The sequence below is a fragment of the Mastigoproctus giganteus genome, chromosome 8 (assembly GCF_048544385.1).
Source record: "Mastigoproctus giganteus isolate SK-2022 chromosome 8, ASM4854438v1, whole genome shotgun sequence".
NCBI lineage: Eukaryota > Metazoa > Arthropoda > Arachnida > Uropygi > Thelyphonidae > Mastigoproctus > Mastigoproctus giganteus.
The window spans coordinates 136,460,126-136,485,220 of NC_143582.1; the positions used below are offsets into that span (position 1 = coordinate 136,460,126).

The 25,095-nt window shown below is 36.9% G+C and overlaps 1 protein-coding gene across 1 annotated transcript in view; it reads right to left on the bottom strand.

The window, feature by feature from the left end:
• Nucleotides 1–25,095, bottom strand: part of LOC150081842 (serine/threonine-protein kinase Tao-like) — a 319,424-nt gene that overhangs the window by 90,661 nt on the left and 203,668 nt on the right. Inside the window, exon 9 of the mRNA XM_090378937.1 lies at nt 18,549–18,788. Coding sequence (XP_090235063.1) covers nt 18,549–18,788 — 240 coding nt within the window. The remainder of the gene's footprint in view (nt 1–18,548; nt 18,789–25,095) is intronic.

Sequence of the window (25,095 nt, forward strand, 5' to 3'; positions counted from 1 at the left end):
AACATACGAGTGCATGATAGTTGAAATAACATGAGCGATACGCACCCCACTTGTTGGACGATATAGCCCATAACATATATGCACAGGCCATTTGTGCACTTTATTTGAAGTTGATGAATGTGTTGTAAAAATGTCAACTTTTTATCAAATATAAGTCTCAGGAATTTTGTTTCGGATGCTACTGGGATCATGTTTTGTCTGAGGTGTAGTTCCAGTTCAGGGTGAAGGTTCTGGTATGAAAATCGAACCATTAGCCACTGTCCAAGAGTTGACAAAGTCAATGGAATGCTGCAATTGCCTTTCAGTAACCCTCATGTTGCATGACTGTGAAAAGATGCTAAAACCATCAATAACAGGGTGTTGTTTACAGTTGGAGGAAGCTGTTCAATAAAAGAATTAAGGGTTACACTTAAGACTGATTCTGGAGGAACTCCCTCCTGTTGACAAAATGGCTGAGGGGGGGGGGGGATAGGATCCTACACGAAAGTGGAATGACCAGTTTGAAAAGAAATTTTTTTTCCCTAAGAGAATACCTTTTAAAATTACAAATCGCCAACACGTGTCATGCTTTGATGTCATAAAGGAAAAATGTGGTGGAACACTTCCCAGAGATGTGCTGCTTTTTCAGGACAACACACCTGTGCACAGGTCTGCTGTTTTGAGAGACTGACTAATACAGAACATACAGAACTTACCCACCCACCATACAATCCAGATCTGGCCCTTAATGACTATTTCCTGTTCCCACACATCAAGAAAAACTTACATAGATATTGCTTTGCTGATGATAATGAACTGAAGTCTGCTGTTTCTGCACTCCTTGGCAGACAGGACAAGGAAATTTCTTTGGTATGTCCTAGTTTGCCAACAAAATGAAACAAACGTATGGAAGTTCAGAGGAGTTATATTGAAAAATATAATTTTTTTTTTTTTGCCTCTATCTCATTTTCTTCATAGGTAGGTAGAAAATTTATTGAATGCTCCTCGTATTTGTTGCTGGCACCGATTCAGGTTTTTTCTCGATCAGCTGCCACTCCCATATACTCGATACGGAAGTGGCAGCTGACTAAGTATTCTGAACTGGATTTTGAGTATTCAATAAGTAGCATGCAACGGGAGCAAAAGATTCTTTTGGTGGGATTGTAATATCTTTTTGAGTTCCAACAGATTGCTTTCCTGCAGCCTTCTGAGCATGTGCGCTCAGAAGGCTTCTGCAGTATATATGGGCTTATTGCTACTTATTGGCATTAACAGTTTTCTTGCCTCCTGATATGGAATATTCGACTCTGCTTTGTGTTGCTATTGTATTTGCCTTTCATTCCATTCCATTAATTAACTGGCATTCCATTAAGTATGCAGGGTGTTCAACTGAATGTCTGTATATCTGGAATTTGAAATATATGGCCATACTATGCATTTTATATAACCAGCTTTTATCGAATTATGAGATGTTGCAGAATTACATGTAAGGATAAGGTTTCTGGTTTCGATGTATAGAGATGGGATTTGAATACCACCTCTAACACATCACAATTCTTTTAACAGCAATCACTCCCTGAGAGTTTACTTCACAGCAGATTTCCTACACAGTAACTTCAAGAAGGGCCCACCACCCTTCGATGACACTTCTCCATGAATTTAGGTTTCTGTGCAGGGTCATGGTAACTGGTATATCTCTGACTGAGGTTGCTCTGTGCCTGTCATTTTTGGTTTCAATTAGGAAATCCCCCGAATGAAGTCTCTTAAGTGATTACAGGAAACCTGCCAACTCCTCTAAACACTTCTGTATGAAAAGGGGCAACAGTTTCCCAAAAGGTTTCTTAGGTTTTGAATACAAGAATTAAGAAACTAAGGCAGTGCATCCAACTGACATGGGTCACCAGCACAATGTTGGGTCAGTTTCGTGTAACATAAACACTGGGAAAGGAAAAATAAGAATAGGAGTGTGTTATATGCCTAATGACTGTGACAAGTATACCAAATAGCTATACACAGAAACAGTGGGCCAGTAAATCAGAGTGCAATGTAACTTTCCAGATGTTGACTGGAATTTGTGGGTTGGTCATTCACATATGCAAGACTTTTGATTAAGAATCTGCAGCTAAAGGAACCAATAGGTGGCAGTGATCACAGTGTACCGATGTGGGATTTACTTAAAGATATAATTACATCAGGGGTAAAGTAGTAGTACTACTACTACTAAAGGGAAGGGTTTTTGCTTTCCTAAAGGTGACTACAATGGTCTCAGTGAGTTTTTAAATTCTATACAGTGGGACAAACCCGATGATGTTACCAAGAGCAAATTCTAAATAGGAAGCATTCAAGGAATTAATCTCGGAAGCTACTAGGCTTTTTATAATAGTTAAGAAATACTGTTAATATTTTAGGCCTAAATGGATGTCAGATGAAATAATGAGATTTGTGGCGGAGAAGAAAAACGCATGGGATGCATATAAATTATCAGGTGACAGAGAAGCCTGTGGTAGATATAAGCCAGTCTCTTATCTAGTCACAAAGTAGGTTAGGCAAGCAAAGGCAGATTACAAGTAATCTTTGGCAAAAGATGCAAAGAAAAACAGCAAAGACTTCTTTAGTTATGTAAACTCTAGAAGGAGGGGGATGAATCAGATTGATCCAATTGATATCAATGGTTTGACTGTTGATGATCCTGCTCAGGTAGCTGAGAAGCTGAATGAGTATTTTGCATCTACATTCATACATGAGGAATTCTGTAGCAAAGTGTAGGTCAGGAGTTTATCAAACTCTAACAGGCAGCTAAATGATTTTGTAATAACTGAGAGCAAATTGAAGGAGAAATTGTTAAAGTTAAACAAAAGAAAGGCACCTGGGGTGGATGGGTTCCATCTAGTTACATAAAGGGAGGCTGCAAAGGAAGGTAAGCAAAAACCCTTAGCCATAATTATGAGAGAGCATCCTTAGATTCAGGGGAAAGGCCCATGGACTGGAGATGTGCAAATGTATTCCCAATTCAAAGAGAGGGATCAAAGGGTGACACGAGTTATTACAAATGTGTTAACTTTTGTTCCAGGGAAAATAATGGAGTAACCGGTTAAAGAAGCATTGCAGGATCATCTAGACAAGACTACAGTTATAGTTCAGATACAGCATGGTTTTGTTAAGGGAAAGTCTGACCAATTTGATTCTATGTGTTCACAAAGGAACTGGATGCAAACAATTTTGATATCATATACTTGGATTTCAGGAAGGCTTTTGATATTGTTGCACATAAAACACAGCTGTACAAATTGGAGCAGTATGGTATTAAGGGCAAGTTGCTGCCATGGATAAATGGATGGTTGATTGAGTGGGATAAGATAGAGAGTGGTAATCAATGGACACTGCTCTTTGTGGACTAATGTTAGTAGAGTCCTTCGGGGTTCACTGTTGGGCCCATTGTTGTTTTCTATATTTATCAATGATTCTGATGAAGATATATCAGGCTTAATGTCTAAGTATGCAGATGATATAAAGGTTGGCAGGGTTGTTAATGACAATACACTGCTGCAACAGGATTTAGAAAAGTTGGGCAGATGGGCTGAGAGGTAGCAACTAAAGTTTAGCATTGATAAATGCAAAGCAGTATCCTCAGAGTTATTACCAACTGTGTAACACTTGGGGTAGTGAAGAATGAAAAATAATTGGGGGTAATTGTGGTCAGATATGAAGTTTTCAGAGCAGTGCAGACAGGCTGCAGTGCAGCTCATGGGGGGGGGGCCTTGTCAATGATATACAGGAACTTTGCTAGCAGGGATAAGGAGATATTCTTTTGTATAATACAATGGCGAGACCTTAGCTTGAGTACTGCATACAGGTCTGGAGGCCTCATTTTAGGAAAGATGTAGAGCAGTTGGAAGTACAGAGAAGGGCAACAAGATTGGCGAGAGGAACAAAGGAGTGCTCTTAGCAAGATAGGCTTAATTTCTGCAAATTGCAGTGCTAGGAGTTGAACTGACTGAGGTGCACAATGCCTTGAATGGTTTGAGCAAGCTGAATGCTGATGGGACTCTTCCTGTTGCTCAGATTATGCACTTGAGGGGGCATAAATTCATACTGAGGAAATACAGTTGCAGAATAGATGTGCGGAAATTTGCCTTTAGCCAATGAGTGGTTGATTGCTGTAACAAACATCATCTGTCATCGTGGAAGTTAATAGCTTAAATAAATATTTTCTAATAAGGGCCATGTTGCGGTTCCAGAAGAAATAATATTATCAGAATCATAGTATTTTTAATTATGATTCTGTTCCTGGGCTTCTCACTTATCACAAACTCAAATAAATGCACTCGGGATTGGGCACCAGGCTACTCGAACAGCACGACTTGTTCCCCGTGATGCTAATCTGGAGGACCAATGGCATTGTTCAGAGGTTCCCTCAAAGATTCCTACCCCACAACTGAAATTCACTGCACCCCCCCACTTCTCGGCCTTTTGGCTAAGATCAAAGTATAGTTCACCCCTACTTACATCTGCAGATCACGAGAAGCCAGCAAGTGCTTCAAAACAGCTGTCCCACTAGCATCCTGGATTTTTAAATGTACAGTGGATTTTTCCTTTTAGGTGATGATATACAATTAGTGCAGCATTATAGAGCCAGAGGAAAATTGCTTTCTGATGGCAAAGTAATCTGAAATGCAGCTGTCAAGATAACAATTTCAAAGTAACTGGCCTATCCTTTTCTGAACAAAAATCATTTGTTTGTGAATTTTTGAGGCAGACAGAGGCAGTTTAAAAATTAAGAAATATTAATTTGAATTAACTTAAAATGCTTCACAGTGAGGAGAAACTATGTGCATGAATCTGGGAAGCATGAAATTAGCAATATTGAAATTTCATATGACTGTTTATTAGAAAAGGTGAGTAAGTCTCCAGGGGTTGATGGCATCTAACCAGTAATTTTGTGGGAGGTAGAAGAGAGTGTATGGAAACATTAAGGTTAATTATGAGGGCATCACTCGGGAGAAATTCCCTTGAACAGGAGAAGAGCCAATGTATTGCAAATATATAAAGGTGGTTCTAAGAGTGAAGTGGATCAACAAGTCAATGATTTCAGTGGGAGGGGAAAAATCATGGAAGCAATAATCATAAATGCAGTACAGGATCATTCAGATGAAAATGAAATTTTGAAGAGACTGAACCTAAGGGGGGGGGTTACAAAGCTTCTTGAAAGAGGTCAGCAATGGAGTGTCCATATGAAGAAAGACTTTGAATACATGGGCTACAGAGCTTGATAACTGTGTACATTAGAGGAAAAATTGTGTTTACCAGACTTGGTTAGTTATTTTGATGCTCAAGCTCTATGTAGGAAATAATTTTGACATTACTACTTAGATTTCAGCAAAGCATTTGACTCAGTCCTACATTACTGTATAAGCAGGAACATGTTGGAATCACAGAAAAAAAATCCTCATATGAAATGCAGGGGAGTTGCAGAGTAGGAGGAAGAAGGTTGTGATTAATGGTTACTCTTCATATTGGGCTAATGTAAGTAGCCATGATTTCCCAAAGATCAATATTGGGAACATTGTTGTTTTTGATGTTTCTTATGATATTGACAAAGGGAGATACATAATATCAAAATTTGCAGATAGCAAGATAAGTTGAGTCAAACAGTGCTTCTTCCAGCCAACTTAGACTTCATGCACGGTCAGAAAAATGGCAACTATGTTTTAAGGTAGAAACTCCAAAATAACTTACACACATGATGAGGTCGAATTAAAAACAGCAGAGAAAGAAAGAAAGGGATTTGGGAATTACAATATTTTCAGATGTGAAGTTCTCCGAGCAATGCAGGCATGCAGCATGGACGGCACTGTGTTGACGATTTATCAAACATCTGCTTGTAGGAACAAGGTGATCGGTGATCATAATTCCACTATAAAGGCAATTGTAAGACTACACTTGGAATACTGTGTTCAAGCATAGAGACTGAACCTAAGGGGGGGGGGGTTATAAAGCTTCTTGAAAGAGGTCAGCAATGGAGTGTCCATATGAAGAAAGACTTTGAATACATGGGCTACAGAGCTTGATAACTGTGTACATTAGAGGAATCCTAATTGAGGTTATAAGGCTCTGAGAAGAGAAAGTAAAATGAAATCATTTATAATCTAGAATCATTTATAATAGCATTATAAATGATTCCAGAACTAGGAACCATAAATAAAAAATATTACAAGGGAAGAGAGCTTTAGATTAAAAATCTTTAACCAGCAAATTGCAGATTATTGGAATAAGTTGCTTCATGGGTGGTTAAGACTGACAGCTTGGGGGGGGGGGAAGTTTAAGGTCATATGGATAGGTACTTACAGGTAGTTTTTTTTTTGAGTAAAACAAGTAGTTTTTTTTTTATTATTACTTGTGTATTTATTTTTTGGTTGATGCAGCAAAAGTCTCAGATTTATTTGCACCATATTGCTAATACTAAATTAATATAATTAATTCCTCATCAGCTGAAGAGGATGATGCCAAGGAATTCCAAGGATGATGAGGACAATTCCAAGGAAGAATTTTCGAAAATTATAGTACAGCAAAGCTATATACAGCAGTATTGATGAACATTAATATTAATACAGCAGTATTAATATTGATGAACCGGCTTGAGCTCAAGAAACGTGCCAGAACAGACATATCTTAAAGACATAGAGAACTACTGAAGGATTTTAAGATGCTCAATACTGAACAACATTCCTCTTTAGTACTGATGCACCCTGAAATTTCACAACTAAACCAATGCATTTTAATCAGTCCTTGACCCTCCAAAGCAAGAAAAAGTGGGGACAAAAAAAAAAAAAAAAAGAAGCTATTCATATACACATACACAAGCAAATTCAAAGTTCCAGGTGATATCTAGTCTATCCAATGATTATTTTATCACTAAGGTCCTAAAATGGAAAATTCACAAAGAAATATTAATTTCAAGGTTTAAGAAATCCAAATAGCAAGGGTTTTCTTACCATGCAACACATTTTCATTTTTCAATAATCAAGCTTTTGAACAAGGATGCAATTTTAACATTTAAAGTTAAGAACATACCCTGTTGAAATTTCTTTGGCTAATGAAGTTTGCAATTCAATAATTCAGACAGCATGGGTTTGTTAAGGGGAAGTACTGCCTGACAAACCTGATTGTACACCATGATGTGGTTACAGAGGAACGATGCAAAAAATAATTTTGATATCATATACAGCCACTCCCCAGCTTACATAATACTTGACTTATGGAAATTCGACTTTACGTCAGCTTTTGCCGGCCGGTGCAAACTTAAAAAAAAAAAATCATGGAAACTTATTTTGCATCCCAAAGGAATAAATGGATGTATCATGAAAATACTGAATGTGAACCCAATAACACATTGGTTTTTTTTTTTTTTTTTTTTTTGGTAATTCATTCCAAGGCCTTGGAAGTTGAAATTTTCGCTATATAACTAAGCTATTTATCTCTCTAAAAGGTCATTTTTATAATGGAAATTGCATTACAATTTCATCAATATCATATGTTCCGTTATAAGAATCGATTTTGAATGCCTTTGTGGTATTTTTCTAAAACACATTTCTTGAGGTCACTACTAAAAAACAATTTGCACTTTCCAGTTTATTGAGCATTTCTGTTAAAGAAATTTATTATAAATGGGTAGTAAAGTCGATCTTGATCTTATTGCATTTGCGATAATTCCAATAACTGGAATTGTGTGGGTTTTTATGTTACGGTATTTATGAGATCCCCCTCACTGAAATCTTCAATCATATAAAAACATAAATTTTCAGAATCTTCTCTCCATTCCTATTTACTTATTATAATGATGAATGGTAAGCGCCCAACGGAGAGTGCAAGTGGTGGCAGGGCTAGGAAACAACAAAATTGATACAGAAATGAAGATAATTAATTAAGAAGCATGAAGCAGGACAAAGTCTGTCATCTATTGCATGGAATTAGGTCTTGCTGCTTCAACAGTGAATACTATTTTAAGGAACAGTGTGCGTATAAAAGAACATGTTAACGGATCAATGCATTTAAGATCAACAGTGATCACAAAACAGCATTCAGGTGCTATATCAAAGATGGAAAAGCTATTAATAATATGGATGGAAAATCAGATTCAGAAGCGAGTGCCCGAGTCCAATGGCCATTCAAGCAAAAGCAAGAAGTATTTATAAAGATATTAAGGATACGTACGACGAACCCCAAGCCAAGTTCTGGCAAGCAACAGGTGGCTTAACAGGTTCAAGCATCACGCTGGTTTCCAAAACATTAAAGTATGAAGTAAAGTCACTAGTGTCGATTCTTCAGCTGCAGATAAATTTTGCAACATGTTGGAAAAACCCCTTCTACTGCACAGCCCTTAACTTCCGCAGCGGTGTACTTATCAGCTGGAGCGTTAATTCTGGCAGTGATGCTCGAAAAGAAAAACTTGCCAACATTATGCCTGTCTCCTCTCTTTTTGAAATTTTATAATCTGGAAATTTTTGTAATTTTTACTGCGCAGGAGATAAAAAAATTGAATAAATAATTCAATTTACACGTCCACCAATCATTTCTTTTTTGCTTTAATCAAATTTGCGAGTACTGCATAAGCATTTAGGGAAGTTCTGACTTAGTAGAATTCCATGGAAAGCAACCCTTACATAAGTCGGGGAGTGGCTATACTTGGATTTCAGGAAGGTTTTGATACAGTTGTACATGGAAGACTACTGTACAAATTGGAGCAGTATGTATTAAGGGTAAATTGCTACAATGGATAAAAGGGTTTTTGAGTGGAAGAAGAAAGAGTGGTAATCAATGGACACTGCTCTTCATGGACTAATTTTATTAGTGGAGTCCCCCAGGGTTATGTTGGGCCCGCTGTTGTTTTTTTATATTTATCAATGATATTAATGAAGGTATATCAGGCTTAATGTCCAAGTATGCAGATGATACAAAGGTTGGTAGGGTTGTTAATGACAGTAATGGCAGTGTGCTACCCAACAGGATCTAGAAAAGTTGGGCAGGTGGGCTGATAAGTGGCAACTGAAGTTTAACATCGACAAATGTAAAGCACTGCATATGAGTAAAAGTAACTCCAGAAAAACGTACCAACTGTATGGTACTACACTAGGGTGGTAGAAAATGAAAAAGACCTGTCTTTCCTCAATTTGAAGTTTTCTGAGCAGTGCAGACAGGCTGCCTGAACAGGTCATGCAATATTGTCAATGATATACAGGAATTTTGCTAGTAGGGAAAAGGAAGGTGATTATCCCTTTGTATAAGACAATGGTTAGGCCATGCCTTGAGTACGGCGTACAGGTCTGGAGGCTTCATTTTAGGAAGGATATAAGGTTGCTTGAGCGAGTACAGAGAAGGGTAACAAGATTGGTCAGGGGAATGAAGGGGGGCTCTTACCAAGAGAGGCTTGAGTTTCTGCAAATTGCAGCATCTGGAGACTAGGCACCTGCAAAGCAATCTGATTGAGGTGTATAAAGCCTTGAATGGACTGAGCAGGCTTAATCCTGATGGGGCATAAATTCAAATTGAGGAAAGACAGTTGTTGAATAGATGTGTGGAAATTTGCCTTTAGCCAGCGGGTAGTTGAATGTTGGAACAAATTTCCATCTGTCGTTGTGGAAGTTGATAGCTTAAATAAATTCAAGGAGGAACTGGACAAACTTAGAGGGAATGGATGTGTGAAATTGTTTTTTTTTTTTCTTTTCTTTTGGCTGATGCTTCATAAGCTCATATGCATTTCTTGCATCACAATGCCTCTATGACTACTACTTTTTACACGAGTGGTTACCGGAAAGCACTTATGGCAATAGTGATCAGAGGAAAAAATCACATTCTACTAGTGAATATCAGTGTATCATAAATCTTGCCCATTTCAGAATGTGAAGTAGGACTTAATGATATGGCAGCCAACACTGATTGTAATTCAGCAAATTGAGCCGATGACTCCAAAAGTAGGAAGAGTCTTGAACTTTTATTTTCATGATCAAAATCCTAATAAGAAACACACTAAAGTTTAGGTGGGAGTTGCAAAAACAATTGGTTTCATACCAAGAGATACACAGAAATATAGACAAAAATAAAAAGCAAGCTCTGAACATCACTGAATTTGTTAAACACAAAAAAAAAAGCTCAAGTCATGAAAATGAAAAAAGGATGTTCAGCAAAAAAGGATGTTCGTCTACAAAATACAAAATACAAAAAAAAAAAAAAAAAAGAAAAAAAAAAAGTAAACTTTGGTTTCTTCAGAAGAATTTTTATATTGAATACATATAATTATTTTTTGAAATTGCTTAAAGAAATGTTATGCTAAAAGGTTATAATTTACAACTGAAAAATATTGTACTCCACACTTAAAATTACATTAAAAAAACCCAATTTTATGTGAATTCTTAAACTTAAATTAAGATCATTTTGGGGATTGGATTATGTATTGATTTTGTAGAACCAGTATACTATTAGTATTAGCAAATGATGCAAGCTTATATAGTATCAGTAAAAAAAAAATAATAAAAAGATAAACGAAGTCACCTGACTCTGTCCTGCAGTCATCTTCCTTTATATTTTTTGTACAAGACAGAGTAAGGATGGCATCAGTATTTAGTTTATTCAATTCATTTAAAGCCTTGAACACTTCAACTTTGATCAGATCTCCTCACTAGTTTCCAAGCACATCCTTCTTAAAATTAAGCTTCCTGACCAGTATAAAGTAGTAAGAAGTGTATCTAGAAGAATAGCTTGCAATACCAGGCTTTTCAAAATTCTTAGTGAATGATACTTGTCATTTTTACTCTAAACTTTACTTCCATTAACTGTAAGTTCCTCCAAGCAGCTGCACAATTATAAATAAATATAGCTTTATTTTTTGAATGTATCGACATTATCCTCAACACAGCTACTCTCTCTCTCTCTGTGTGTGTGTGTGTGTGTGTGTGTGTGTTTGCGCACTCATGCACAATAAATAATAAGTTTAGAAAGTAAAGGTTTAGTGTAACATGCCTTTGTACCAGTTAATAATAATCTGGATTAAAAAAAAAAGAGGGGGCAAGGAGAATTAAGAGAAACATGAGATGAATGAAACACCAGTAACATAACTGAAAAATAACTATATCATAATATACATGAATATAAGTTGTAAATAATAAACACTAAATTATAATGTTCAAAACATTTGCTGCAAATATCAAAATATAATTCCTAATACTATACAAGCTGATTTTTGGGAAACAGAGTGCAGTGAAAGTGATATAATTGATGACGCTTAAGTCTTGAGTAAGTTTATCAAAATTTACATCTCAACAGAAAGATACTATTGGGATGGAAAATTGCTAAAAACATCAAACATATTAGATATCACAATAAATATTAATGCATCAGCAAGTATAGTAATAGCGTAATTGCTAACTGGTGAAAATATAATATGAAATGAATATAAAAATATGAAATATAATCAATACGTAGCATTGGCATTAGCATAATGTAATTAAATATGATATGGTGTAATACAGAGTAATTCAAAATGGCTGCAAAAACAAAAATATTGGCATTCCCTAAAACAGCATATGGCAACAAACATAATACCCATGAAAACAATTAATAATTGCTGAATTTCTATTGGTTCGATTTTAATGACCTTTGGGGATGGCTGATATGTTTCTGAAAGGCCCAAATATACAATTTTATGAAAATCCATCCAATGCGAGCCAAGTTATTAGTAATTGTTGGATTTCTATTGGTCTGATTTTAATGCAATTTGGTATGACATGATACATTTTTATAAAAGGCCCGCTATTCTGTAGTACTGATAAGAATATTTAAGTTATGCCATCACTGCTACAGCACTGATAAAAGCAATAGGCAGGAGGTTTTGTAGCAGTGTAACCAGTGGCAGAAGAGGTCTATAAACTATAAATTATAGCAATAAAAACATGTTTTAATAATGTGACTATCATGCAGTTATTTGGTTTTTTTTTTTTTTTTTAGGAGCATTAGCAACTAAGGCCATATTGCTCCGGGATATGCGGTAGTCATTCCCTGACCTTTCCACATCCTCCGTATTTGGTGGTGACAGGCTTGAACCCCGGTCTAATCAAGAAGCGTGTACTACGCACTGCTGCTCCTTCCCTCCTGGCTACGGAGACACCATTTATCATGCAGTACATAACGTAATCCAAAAGAGCATAGTTTGTAGTGCTGTTAAATAAGGGTATTGGCAGAGCATTTTTCTTTTTGAAATCTTAGTTTTGTGCATTGTTGTTAAATTAAATTGAAAGTAATATCATGGTTCAGACTAGAGCAGCAAAGCAAAGGGCTCAAAGTAGTGTGAATGCTTTCTTTTACATTAGAACTTCTGAAGACAGTTCTCCTAAGAATCAGGATTATATTACGTGCATTGCTTGTGCTCTTTTAGTGAAGGTACCCCCTAAGAGGACATAAAACAGCCATAGCGGATGCCTTTGTGTTGTTTGTTGCAAAGAGTGGGTAGATTAAGTGCAAACTCAGCATTCTGATGGGATTATATGAGAGCCTGAAGAATAGGGTTGATGCACTTGAAGGATTAAAATAGAGGTAGCCAAGCACTCGGCACCTAAAATTCCGCCATTGCTCCAGCCTCAGAAACACAAAAACACCCTCCACAGGAGAGGTCGTGTCAAGAACATGAGAAACATGGGAACTTGTCCATCATGCAGTCTCATATATTGAACGTAGCAATAAAGTACTTCCTCACTCTTGATTTAGACTGACCAAGAACTTGGTAGTAGAAATGCCTATGACTAAGTCGATTCATCCATCTACGTCTTCTGTGGTAATCAATTCCCAAAATAGAAGTGGATGATTTAAAAACTGCTGGAAAAATAAATTTGCACATAAAACTGTTCAAATATCAAGGAGTAATGCTCTCAGAATGGTCCCCCCCCCCATTAATTTGTCTTCTTTCAAAACTTCCCTCTGGATCCTGAACTGAATTTAGATATGAGTCAGTGACAGTTGCTAGTTATCACTTGTTGGCACTTTTCAATTTGGTGACTTAAGTGTTCATATGACTTTTCTGATCACTTCAAGAGGCTGCCATTGTTGTACTTGTCCAGTTAGATGTTTAGTCAAATGTGTACACACATGCTTCAAAATCCTTTTTATTTCAGTGTTTGCATCAGTTAAAATGGTTTAAATCTATTTTTCCTTTTAGAACTTCTTTCTAGATAGTAGTAAATGTCAATCAAATATTCACCACCTTCCCATGAAGACATAGTTCTCTTTTCACCACAGAGTGCTCAATCATGTCTTCCCTAGTCACTCCAGTTTTTATGCCTCTATAAAAGCACACTATGAAATTAAGTGCCAAATTTTTTAATTTTTTTATTTTTATTACTTATTTATCTCAGGAAAGCTGCATGCTTTCAGGCTGTTCACAACAGAACCTAGGTTTCACGGTAGAATCACCTTCCAATGCAGGAACTGAGAGCAAGCTTCTTTAAATCTTACTGTTGTTTTTATTAAAAAAAAAAAGGTTGTAATAATAAGATATAACTTGAAATCACTTTGATTACTGTCACCTGTAATCTGCCATAGTAATCGAAAACAGCTAAATTTTCAGAACCATCACGACGACTCCTTTCTCAATCCATGCAAATTCACTAATGAGAAACACATTCCAGAATATATACCTACATGATAATGATACATAGAACTCAGAAGAAAATTACATTCCAAAACAAAAGTTGCAATTAACATTCAGCACATATATATCATCATAATGAATTGCAACAATTATTTCTGCAAATTTTCTAGGCCCCACATTCTGCCTTTAAGCTTATTTGATTGCAAAAATCTAATGACATCGCATTTCTTGTCATTAGAATTTTTATCATTAGTTAGTATTAGAAGTTTAAGATTGACAAATGCAAAGTACTACATAAGGATAGCAGTAACTCTACAGTAATGTACCAACTGTGTGGTACTACACTCAGGTATTAAGTTTTCTGAGCAGTGCAGACAGACTGCCAGAGCAGTTCATGGGGTCTTGTCAATATATAGGTGATTGTGCCTTTGTATAAGGCTATCGTAATGCCACACCTTGAGCACTGCACACAGTCTGCAGCATCTGGAGAATTAGCCACCCACTGTTTTGTTTTTTGTTATTTGGTTTTTTAGGAGCATTAGCAACTAAGGCCATATTGCTCCGGGATATGCGGTGGTCATTCCCTGACCTTTCCGCATTCTCCGTATTTGGTGGTGACGGGCTCGAACCCCGGTCTAATCAAGAAGCGTGTGCTACGCACTGCTGCTCCTTCCCACCTGGCTACGGAGGCGCCACCCACTGGCCAAAGGCAACCTTTAGCACATCTATTCTGCAACCATTCTTCCCCCATTTGAATTTTAATACTCATGTGCATAGCTTGAAGCAGAGGAAGAATCTCATCAGCACTGAGGTTGCTCAAGCAATTCAAATCCTTAAACACCTCAATCAGATCACTTTGCAGGTGCCTATTCTCCAGATGCTGCAATTTGAAGAAATGAAGCCTTCCTTGGTAAGAGCACCCTTTTGTTCCCTCACCAATCTCATTGGCCTTCTCTGTACACGTTTCCAGCAGCTCTACATCCTTCCTAAAATGAGGCCTCCAGATCTGTATGCAGTACTCAAGGTGTGGCCTGACCATTGCCTTATACAAGGGGACAATCACTTACTTATCCCTGCTAGCAAAATTCCTGAATATCATTGACAAGGCACCATGAGCTACTCTAACAGCCTGTCAGCACTGCTCAGAAAACTTCATATCTGACTACACAATTATCCCAAGGTCCTTTTCATTCTCCATTACTTGTTGACATTAGACTTGAATTTCTGCAGATTGTAATTTTCAGGAAATACATATGGAGGGAGGTTTGTTCCAGAAAATCCAAGTTGAAGGAATAAATGGGAAAAAAGTTGGTTCTGTGAATTTCAGGTTATACAGTAAAAGGATGCTGACTGGTTGCAGAATGTGTTTGGACTGGTTTGGAAGAGAGAGTGAGCAGGAAATATAGAAGCCAATTCAGAAGAATAGTACCCATGGAAGTGTCTATAGATAAGGCATGCGGTGGAAACAATATCTATGAGACAGAAAGTGGAGAGACCATGTTAGCAATGCATCATTAATTAATCTAACTGCCCTATTCTGAATGAAATCTAGAAACCCAAAAGGGGTTTTGGGGGGTGGTTGGTGACGGTTGTTGTTCTTTGGAGCATCAGCAACTAAGGCCGTATTGCTCCGGGGATATGCGGTGGTCATGGGCTCGAACCCCAGTCTAATCAAGATCAAGAAGCGTGTGCTACACACTGCTGCTCCTGCCCACCTGGCTACGGAGGCACCTGGTTTTCGGGGCATGCACCCAGATGTGGGAACAATATTCTATGGTAGGGTAGATTTGTAATTTGCACAGAGTGAATGGCTGTTTTGAAGAAAACTAACACCAAGAGCAAAAAAGAAAACTCAGTTATTTAGACGCTGAGGAAGCAAAATTTGTGATTTGCTTATGCCAAGAGAGAGATTAGAAGTCAAGGTAATCCCCTAATAGCGACATGTGATCTTGTCTAGAAACCTGAATGTGACTGATGATAAACATAGGAGCAGATGAATCATTTTCACAAGATATAAGACAGAACTGAGTTTTAGGAAGGCTTGAAGTCAATTAAGTTAGCTTTGCCCAATGGAGAATTACCTGTAGATCAGCATTTAAGGAATTGGCAGTGGATATTTGAGAAGTTGAAGCTGTTTGAGGGCAAGATTTCTCAAACTTGAAGGTGGAATGCAATGTGCTATCACCAGCAAAATTATGGACAGGATTTCTTGTCAATGGAAGTTCATTAATAATTAAGAGGAAAAGAGAGGTAGAAAGAACTGAACCTTGGGGAACACCTGCATTAGGGGAGAAGTTAGAAGACTGTGAGCTATCTACCATCCGATGCATCAAGCGGTCAGAGAGAAAACTGGATACCCAATTACAAAAAACATTTCGCAAACCATAACATGGAAGCTTATTACAAGGATAAAACTGAGTAAAAGATTTAGACCTAGCTATACAGCTAGGCTGAGTCCTTTGCTTATCCCTGCACAAGATCAAGAGTACTGCTTCTTCTTGTTGCCTCTCTACTGCTGTAGAAAACAGTATCCGATAAATCTACAAAAGTCTTGCTAGTGTGTGAATAACCACAAATTCAAGGACAACTGATCACCCTGATGATCAGTTGTCCAAAGTTACTAATTTAATCATAATAGCTATTCAAGCCACCTTTAAAAAGAAAAAATCCCAAACAAAGCATTCTCATGGTGAGAATGCATTGTTTGAAACTCTGGTGAAGGAAAGCATTTTCAAAGATATAGATCTAGCTCGCCTCCAGCTACTTAGAGCCATTTGCTTTTCTGTGCTCATCAGAGGTATGATTTCCATTCAAATTCAATTTATCTGAGAATACAACACTGATTAAATGCAACAAAACACTTTTCTGGTTATGCAGCATTAATAAGTATCAGACAATAAAGTTTATGTTATACATATTATGTTATTGAGTTTACTCTATATCCTTACGCTTGTGAAGTTATAAGTTAATTATAATAGCTGATAAAATTATTTATTAAAGTCAACCTATGTGATTCAATCTTAGGAGATACCTATTTACCAAGGCACTAGAATTCTCCTACCATGCACTACAGTACAAAGTTGTAATATTCGTGCCAAATCACTGATACAAAGGTTCTATATATATTTAGTTTATATATATTCACAAGATCTCTAACTAAATTTAAAAATAAACTAATGAACGTAACTAGGACTATAAAACTACTTATAGAATACAATTTAATAAGCTAATTATGTCAATAGAATGGCAAATTTTTTAAAATACTTATTCATTCCAGCAGCTCGAAAATCTTCAACTAGCATCTGAAACTGAAAAATCACATCTAATACAGTACACAAAGTGAACATGTTATTTCTTAGCTTTTACAATGTGGAAAATCTTGCATATATGTCGTCTGAAATGTTACATCATATTTCTTTGACATCTTACTAAAATACATTGTTATTTACCTTTACAGGAAACAGTGCTATTATTCTACATTTCTATGTAGACTAGCACATGGGCTGATAGGCAATTTGTTAATGAAAATAAGAACTATTTCTCTGTTTTGCTGTCTTATGGCAGTCACACACACAAAGAATAAAATTTAGGGGGGGGAAATCAATTCTCATTCATAAATATAAAGGTAACAGCTATGGTTATCTATAAATTAAAAGGAAAAATAAATAATTGCTGGATTATTTATTTTTATTGACATTTGAGAAGGCTCAATAATACCTCTAAAAGAGGCAAATATAATTTTTATGAAAATTCATCCAGTTCATCAAGTTATTACAGCAGATGAATGGAAAAAAATATAATAAAAAATATATATGATATATATAAATGCATGAAGTGTGATCAAAAAGTTTAGGGACTTTCATTGTATCTGAAATTGTGGTGTTGGAGCAAGTTGCAATATGTTGGTGGCTCAGTTAGATATAGTAAAGCATGAATCACCCATTTATCTACAGTAAGTTTGAATTTTTTTTTTAATTCATGTTCAATGAACATTGTTTTTTGACACAAAATTATGGGATGGTAGTCAATAAAATCACTCAGTTTTCTTAAACTGAGTGATTTTATTGAGTGTCAAATTGTGGAAAAGTGACATGAAAAGTGTGGAAAAGAAACCCAAAGGTGTTAAAAACACAGATGTAATGGGCCAATGAAAGACTTTTCAGCATTCTGCAAAGTTTAAAGATGGCTACTTGTCCATTGAAGATGATCTGCACTCTGGCTGCATATCAAATTCAAAAACCAACAATTCAATTACTGTATCAGGAGTGATCAACATTTAGCCATTCATGAAGCTGTCAGCGACAAGATTTGGGAATGCAACGTGTTTCAGCCAAATTTGGGCCTTCTCACCGATAATCAGAGAGAGAGAGCGCACTCTCTTCTTCAGGGTCTAAAATTGCATGGTCAAACAGTGAACCAAGAATATTACGAAACAGTTTGGGTGATTGTACAATGCTGTTTAGAGAAAGTATCCAGAACAGTGTATATCAGGCAACTGGTGCTTGCATCATTTCAATGTCCCTGAACTTTCTCTGCTTCCCTTTCAAGAATTTCTTCCAAAGTATTTTATCATTCAGTGAATTTTTTTTTTGTTTCACCATTATAAACTTAAAGACCCCTTGAAAAGTCACAAATTTCCAACAAATAGGAAATTATTAACAAGAAAAAGCACCAGAATTGATGTATACACCCAAGGAGACTTCTTTGTCCATTTCCCAAAATATTAATTAAGTTCTGAAATTTCTGATCGTGCACATGTGTGTGTGTGTGTATTTTTGTTTTTAAGCTCGTTTGCACTCTAAAACCATTTAGTCTACACAGCATTAACTTAGAGTAATTTTCAAAAAAAGTTCTTTACCTGAGTTAAATGAATTTTATTCTAAATGTGAAAAAATTAAATTCAGTAATTCCATAGCCTGAAAACTAATTAAATTACCTTTAAACTTTTTGGTTGCTGCTTTACTTCTAATGCATGCTTCTTACGGAGCTCCCGCTCTCTACGAGCATTATATTCTTGTTGATTTGCCAATTCAGTATGATGCTGTTTACGAACATGCTCCTCTCTTAGTTGATGAACAGCTCTTTGTTGACGATATTCCAATTCTTGTGTTAGCTCATGATGATGAAGTAACATGACATGTGCCTGCTCAAGCTGGGCCTGTCTTTTATTGAGTTCCTAAAAATAAAATTGTTACAGTTTAAAATACAAAGCATTATTATCTCTAGAGTGCACAGCCATTGTTTTTAGAGTAAAACTTCATAAATCCAGCACTTTTTTGAAAATTTTGCAAAAAAAAAAAATAAATAAATAAAAATAAAATAAAATAAAATAAAAAATAAATAAAAATCCCAGTAATCTGGACAATGAAACAAAAACAGGATTATTTCCCCATTTTTTTGCTTCGTTATGCACCATTTCCTGAACTATTGTAAATTCCTGTATAATTTACAGCATATTTGCAAATTTACCGCTGTGTTTTCAATTTGTAAATTGTAAAATATAGAACAATGCAAATTATAAATTTGTGCGTTAAAAGGTAGTGAATTACATGGTCAATCAAAAAAAGGTAGTGCATTGTACGGTCAATCAAAAAAAAGGTAGTGCATTGCATGGTAAATCAAACTGTCTTTGCAGCTACTCTTATTCAAATTATGTCATACGAACTCCAAAAATGAGCTGTTTTTAATTTTAATTATTTTTTGTTAAGTTTAAGGCTTGTACTTGGTGCTGCAACTGCCAAAACAACAGCCATCAGAAAGTTTCCCAAACATTACACTCTTAAGACTTATGTTTAAAAAAAAAAACCAAACAAAAAAAAAAGTATTTTGAATAACAGAAGCTATCATTTGTGATCAGGAGGAATCAATATCACATACATTACAGTCTCATTATTAATGAACTGTCTGATACATATGGTGCAAGGAAGCCTGAGGCTTATACTGCACCAGCCAAAAAAAATTGAGTACGCACAGAGAGAGAGAGAGAGAGAGAGAGAGAGAGAGAGAGAGAGAGAGAGAGAGAGAGAGAGAGAGAGAGAGAGAGAGAGAGTAAGAGGGAATCACCAAAAAAGAGAAGAATGATGATATTCAGCTCAGTACTCTGGGTGTGCCAAGCCCATACTCACCAGATGCGAGCCCAGCCACTCCCTGACTTACGTAACAGTTGCGTTCTGCAGAGCTCAAATTGAATTTTATGTTAAGTCAGAATTTCCCTAAATGCTTATGCAGCACTTGGATCTATGTGTGCCGAATTTGATTGAACCAAAAAAGATTATTTACATGTTCGATGAACATGCAAATAGAATTATTTATTCAATTTTTTTATCTCATGCGCAGGAAAAATTAAGGTGTACAAAATTACAAAAAAGAGAGGACACAGGCATAACGTCAGCAAGTTTTACCCTTTGAGCATCATTGACAGAATTAACTCTAAAGCTGATAAGCATGCCACTGCGGAACTTGAGGGTTGTGGAGATTTAGAAGGCTTTTTTTTTTTCCCAACACATCACAAAATTTCTCTGCAGCTGCAGAATTGACAGTGGCTTCACTGCATACTTTAATGTTTTGGAAACCAGTGTGATGCTTGAACCCATTAAACCACCCGTTGCTTGCCACAAACTTGGCTTGAGGCTCGCTGTACTGATCCTTAATATAGTCATAAATACTTTTTGCTTTTGCTTGAATGGCCATTGGATTCAGGGGCACTTGCTTTTGAATCTGATTTTCCATCCATATTATTAATAAGCTTTCTATCTTCGATATAGCACCTGAACACTGTTTTGTGATCACTCTTGATTTTAAACGCATTGATCCTTTAACATGTTCTTTCATATGTGCACTGTCCTTTGAAATAGCATTCACTGTTGAAGCAGCGAGACTTAATTCCCATGCAACAGATGACAAACTTTGTCCTGCTTTATACTTCTTTAATTAATCATTTTCGTTTCTAAATCAATTTTGTTTGGTTTCCTAGCACTACCATCACTTGCACTTTCCATAGGTCGCTTTCCCTTCATCAATGTAATAAGTAAATATATAATAAGTAAATATGTTTCTTATATGACTAAAGGTTTCACTGAAAGGGAAACACATTTCACCATAATATCGTAAAAACGCACAGAATTCCAGTTATCCATATTATCGCAAAAACGCACAGAATTCCAGTTATCCATATTATCGCAAATGCAATAAGATCTAGTTTACCACCTGTTTATAACAGAAAAGCTCGATAAACTTGAAAGTGCAAATTGTTTTAATTCTTTTATGGTAGAGACCTCCTGAAAAGTGTTTTAGGAAAATATCATCACAAAGGCGTTCAAAAATTGTTTCTTATAACAGAACATATGATAATGACGAAAGTGTAGTGCAATTTCTATTATAGAAAAGACATTTTAGAGAAATAAATAGCTTAGTTATATAGCAAAAATTTCAACTTCAAAGGTCTTGGAACAAATTATCAAAAAAACACAGTGCGTTATTGGGTTCACATTACAACATTTTCACGATACCTTCATTTATTCCTACGGGATGGAAAATACTTTCCACGATTTTTTTAAGTTTGCACTGCCCGGAAAAAACTTGCATAAAATTGAATTTCTGTAAGTCGAGTATTACATAAGCTGGGGAGTGCCTGTACATTACATTACAATTGCTTGTGTATGTAAGACATACATCCTGGTCCCCCATTTTTGAACTTAATGCTTAGTGTAATGGTCAAGAAAGTTTCTCAAAGTGAGGTATGCATTAGAATGGTATAAAAACTAAATAAAAGGGAGTAAAAAAAAAAAAAAAAGTCTCATACACATTTGTAAATATATTTTAAGCTTTACATCTCGCCCCAGTACTGGTGCACTAGTCGTATGTATTGAAAACATCCTCCATCATGAGATTTACTCTCCTTATTTCCTTTGTATTATTATTTATTCTATTTTATTTAATAGACCATTTTTAATATAGTTATTTTTAATATTTTCCATATTCCCTTGCTTTTCCATTTTCCCATTTTTTAGCCTATCAAGGTGCCTTTAGCATTAGCATTAGCATTAGTAGAGGCATTTGATGCAAGAAAGCAAGCTTATGCAGCATCAGCCAAAAAAAAAAAAAAAAAAAAAAAAAACCCACTTCCACTTCACCCCTCTGTTCGTTCCAAATACCTGTCCAGCTGAGCCTTAAACTTATTTAGGCTATCAACCTCCACCACAAGGGATGGAAGTCTGTTCCACCAACCAACCACCCGCTGGCTAAAGGCAAATTTCCTCACGTCTATCCTACATCTGTCTTTCCTCAATTTGAATTTATGCCCTCTCAGGTGATTATTCTGAGCTAGAGGAAGAATCCCATCAGCATTGAGCATGCTTAACCCATTCAAGGCTTTATACACCTCTATCAGATCACATCGCTGGTGCCTAGTCTCCAGACACTGTAATTTGCAAAACTTAAGCCTTTCTTCGTAAGAGCACCCCTTTGTTCCATTCACTAATCTTGTTGCCCTTCTCTGTACTCGTTCCAGCAGCTCTACATCCTTCTTGAAATGAGGCCTCCAGACCTGTATACAGTACTCTAGGTGTGGCCTGACCATTGCCTTATACAATGGAATAATCACCTCCTTATCCCTGCTGGAAAAATTCCTGTATATCATTGACAATACTCCATGAGCTACTCTTGCAGCCCGTCTGCACTGCTCAGAGAACTTCATATCTGCCTGCACAACCACCCCCAAGTCCCTTTCATTCTCTACCACTGTCAGTGTAGTACCACAGAGTTGACACGTTGCTCTGGGGTTGCTGTTTCCCATGTGTAGTACTTTACATTTGTCAATGTTAAACTTCATTTGCCACCTCTCAGCCCATCTGCTCAACCTTTCCAGATCCTGTTGCAGCAGCATAGTGTCAGTAGTGTCCTTGACAACCCTGCCAACCTTTGTATCATCTGCAAACTTGGACATTAAGCTTGATATACCATCATCAATATCATTTATAAATACAGAAAACAATAATGGACACAACACTGAGCCCTGAGGGACTCCACTAATAACATTAGTCCACGATGAGCAGTGTCCATTGATTACCACTCTCTGTCTTCTCCCCCTCAACCACCCCTTTATGCATAGCAGCAATTTGCCTCCAATGTCACACTGCTCCAATTTGTGTAGCAGTCTTCCATGTGCAACAGTATCAAAAGCCTTTCTAAGATCCAAGTATATAATATCAAAGTTATTCCCTGCATCCAGTTCTTTTGTGACTGCATCATAATATCCAATCAAGTTTGGATTTTATTTTATCTATATTTAGTTTTGTTTATTTTATCTATATCCATATTATTAAAGAACACCACTAAATACTTTGTCATCCAAGCTTGCATATACCTTTTATGCTTTCTAGGATCTATTTCTAGGACCTATTGGGAGGGGGGGAGAGACACTGTGGGTGACCACCAGGTGTGAACCAATATAAGCAGGGGTTGAGGTGTGGCACCCAGACCAGATGGAGGAATGCTGCCGCTCCATGTTATCAGGCAATACTAGGTGGTAAATGACTCATCAACTGAAGAATATCACCACTTTGCTTATTGGAGGCTTGAAGTGGTGGAACCCATGTTCAGTCTCCAGAGCTATGTTCCGGTCAACCGTTCCCCATCTCTTCCATCATGCAGTATGACTGATGACTTTTGAGGTTATGATGAACATCATGGCGAGATCCAATCTTCCTTACACTCTGAGAGTACAGCTCTAAAATGGTGTCCGCAGGCCGGACACCAGTTAGTACACTGGCCCGTACCTATTAGTAACTCTTTAGAAGGATTCCAGATCAGCTAGTGTATAATCTTGCTACCTCTACTCTGCGAGATAGTGACTGGACGGAGTTCAAGTAGTGTGTATGCGGGGGACGGGGCATTGTCGAGGCCACATTATGTCAAGGGTCTGGGTATATTCTTACCATGTGCATGTCATATCCAAAAATTTCATTACTTCATACAGCATGTCCCACCCACTTTTGCTTACTATTGAATGCACCATGAATTGTCAAACTAACAGAGCAAGCTTATCTGCGAAAAGATCTAAACCTCCCAACACTTCAAAGTTCATTTCACAAATATACGTGATCTCAATTCTAATCTCAAAGATGTTCATTTCCACTTGCAGTCTCCCAAACCACATGTACGTTTTCTGACAGAATCTCAGTTATCGGTTGATTCAACTATTGCTCATCTCAGATGCCCAAATTATTTGCTGTATGATTCCTTTCGCCTCAAAGGTGGTACATGTGCATATGTCCGTTCTGATATTCCCTGTCAGAGACTTGGCAATTTGGAATCTCCTCTCTTTGATCTTTTCTGGCTTAAAATCTCTCCACATCATCATGTCAAATCCATCTGTTGTCTCTACTGTTCTCCGAACTCCACCAATCACTCGGAGCTCTTTGAAATTTGACTTTCTCCAGTGCAACTTTCCTAGCGGTGAGGTAATTTTCCTTGGTGATTTTAATGTTCACAACTCCAGCTGGCTTCCGTTTTCTAGTCACACTGACCCAGCTGGTCGAGATGCTGAGGCTTTTGCAATTACTAATGACCTTGCACAGATTGTTCATTTACCTAGAAGAATACTGGACAATCCTAACCATACAGCCAACACACTTGATCTTTTTCTCACAAACAACCCTCTAACTACATGGTCGAAGTGAGTGGTCCATTAGGCACCTCAGATCCCAACTTGGTGATTGTCTCTTCTCCAATGGAGCCTTTATCTCATGGCTATTCACAGCCTCGTGTTATTTGGCATTACAAGAATGCAAAATGAGATGACCCATGACATTTCTTTTCTTCCTTTCCTTGGTAGAACTATTGTTTCAAAACTTCTGATATCAACGTTTCCTCAGATCGTGTCAGTGAAATTATTCTTGTAGGAATGGAATCCTTTATTCCACACTCCACTTTAAAATCTCGTCCTTTATCTAAACCTTGGTTTTCCAATAAATGTGCTCAGGCTGTTCAAGAGAAGAATATTGCATTTTGTAATTAGCTTGTTTCCAATTCTTCAGTTTCATTTTCTGCCTACACCAAAGTTTGCAACAATTGCAAAGCAGTTATTAATCAGTGCAAACTAGATTTTGAACAGGCTAAGAGTAGAAAACTTGCTTCTTGTCCTAATGGTAGCCGAGCATTCTGGTCTCATGTCAAAGCTATTGACCACAACTTCTGCCATCTCTACTCCGACCTCTGTCAAAACCAGATGGTTATGTTGTCACTTCAGCCAAGGATAAAGCTGACCTGCTAGCATCCCATTTTTCTTCCCACTCGTGTATTAATGATCTTGGTAAAACACCTCCCACCATTCCCACCATGCTCCATTCAATGCCTCCTGTGGACTTCCGTCAAAAGGATGTCAGAAGGATTTTGATGAATCTTGATGCTAAGAAAGCTAAGAAATACCATCCGTCTGATGGTATTTCTCCACTTGTTTCTCAAAACCTGTGCTCCTGAACTTA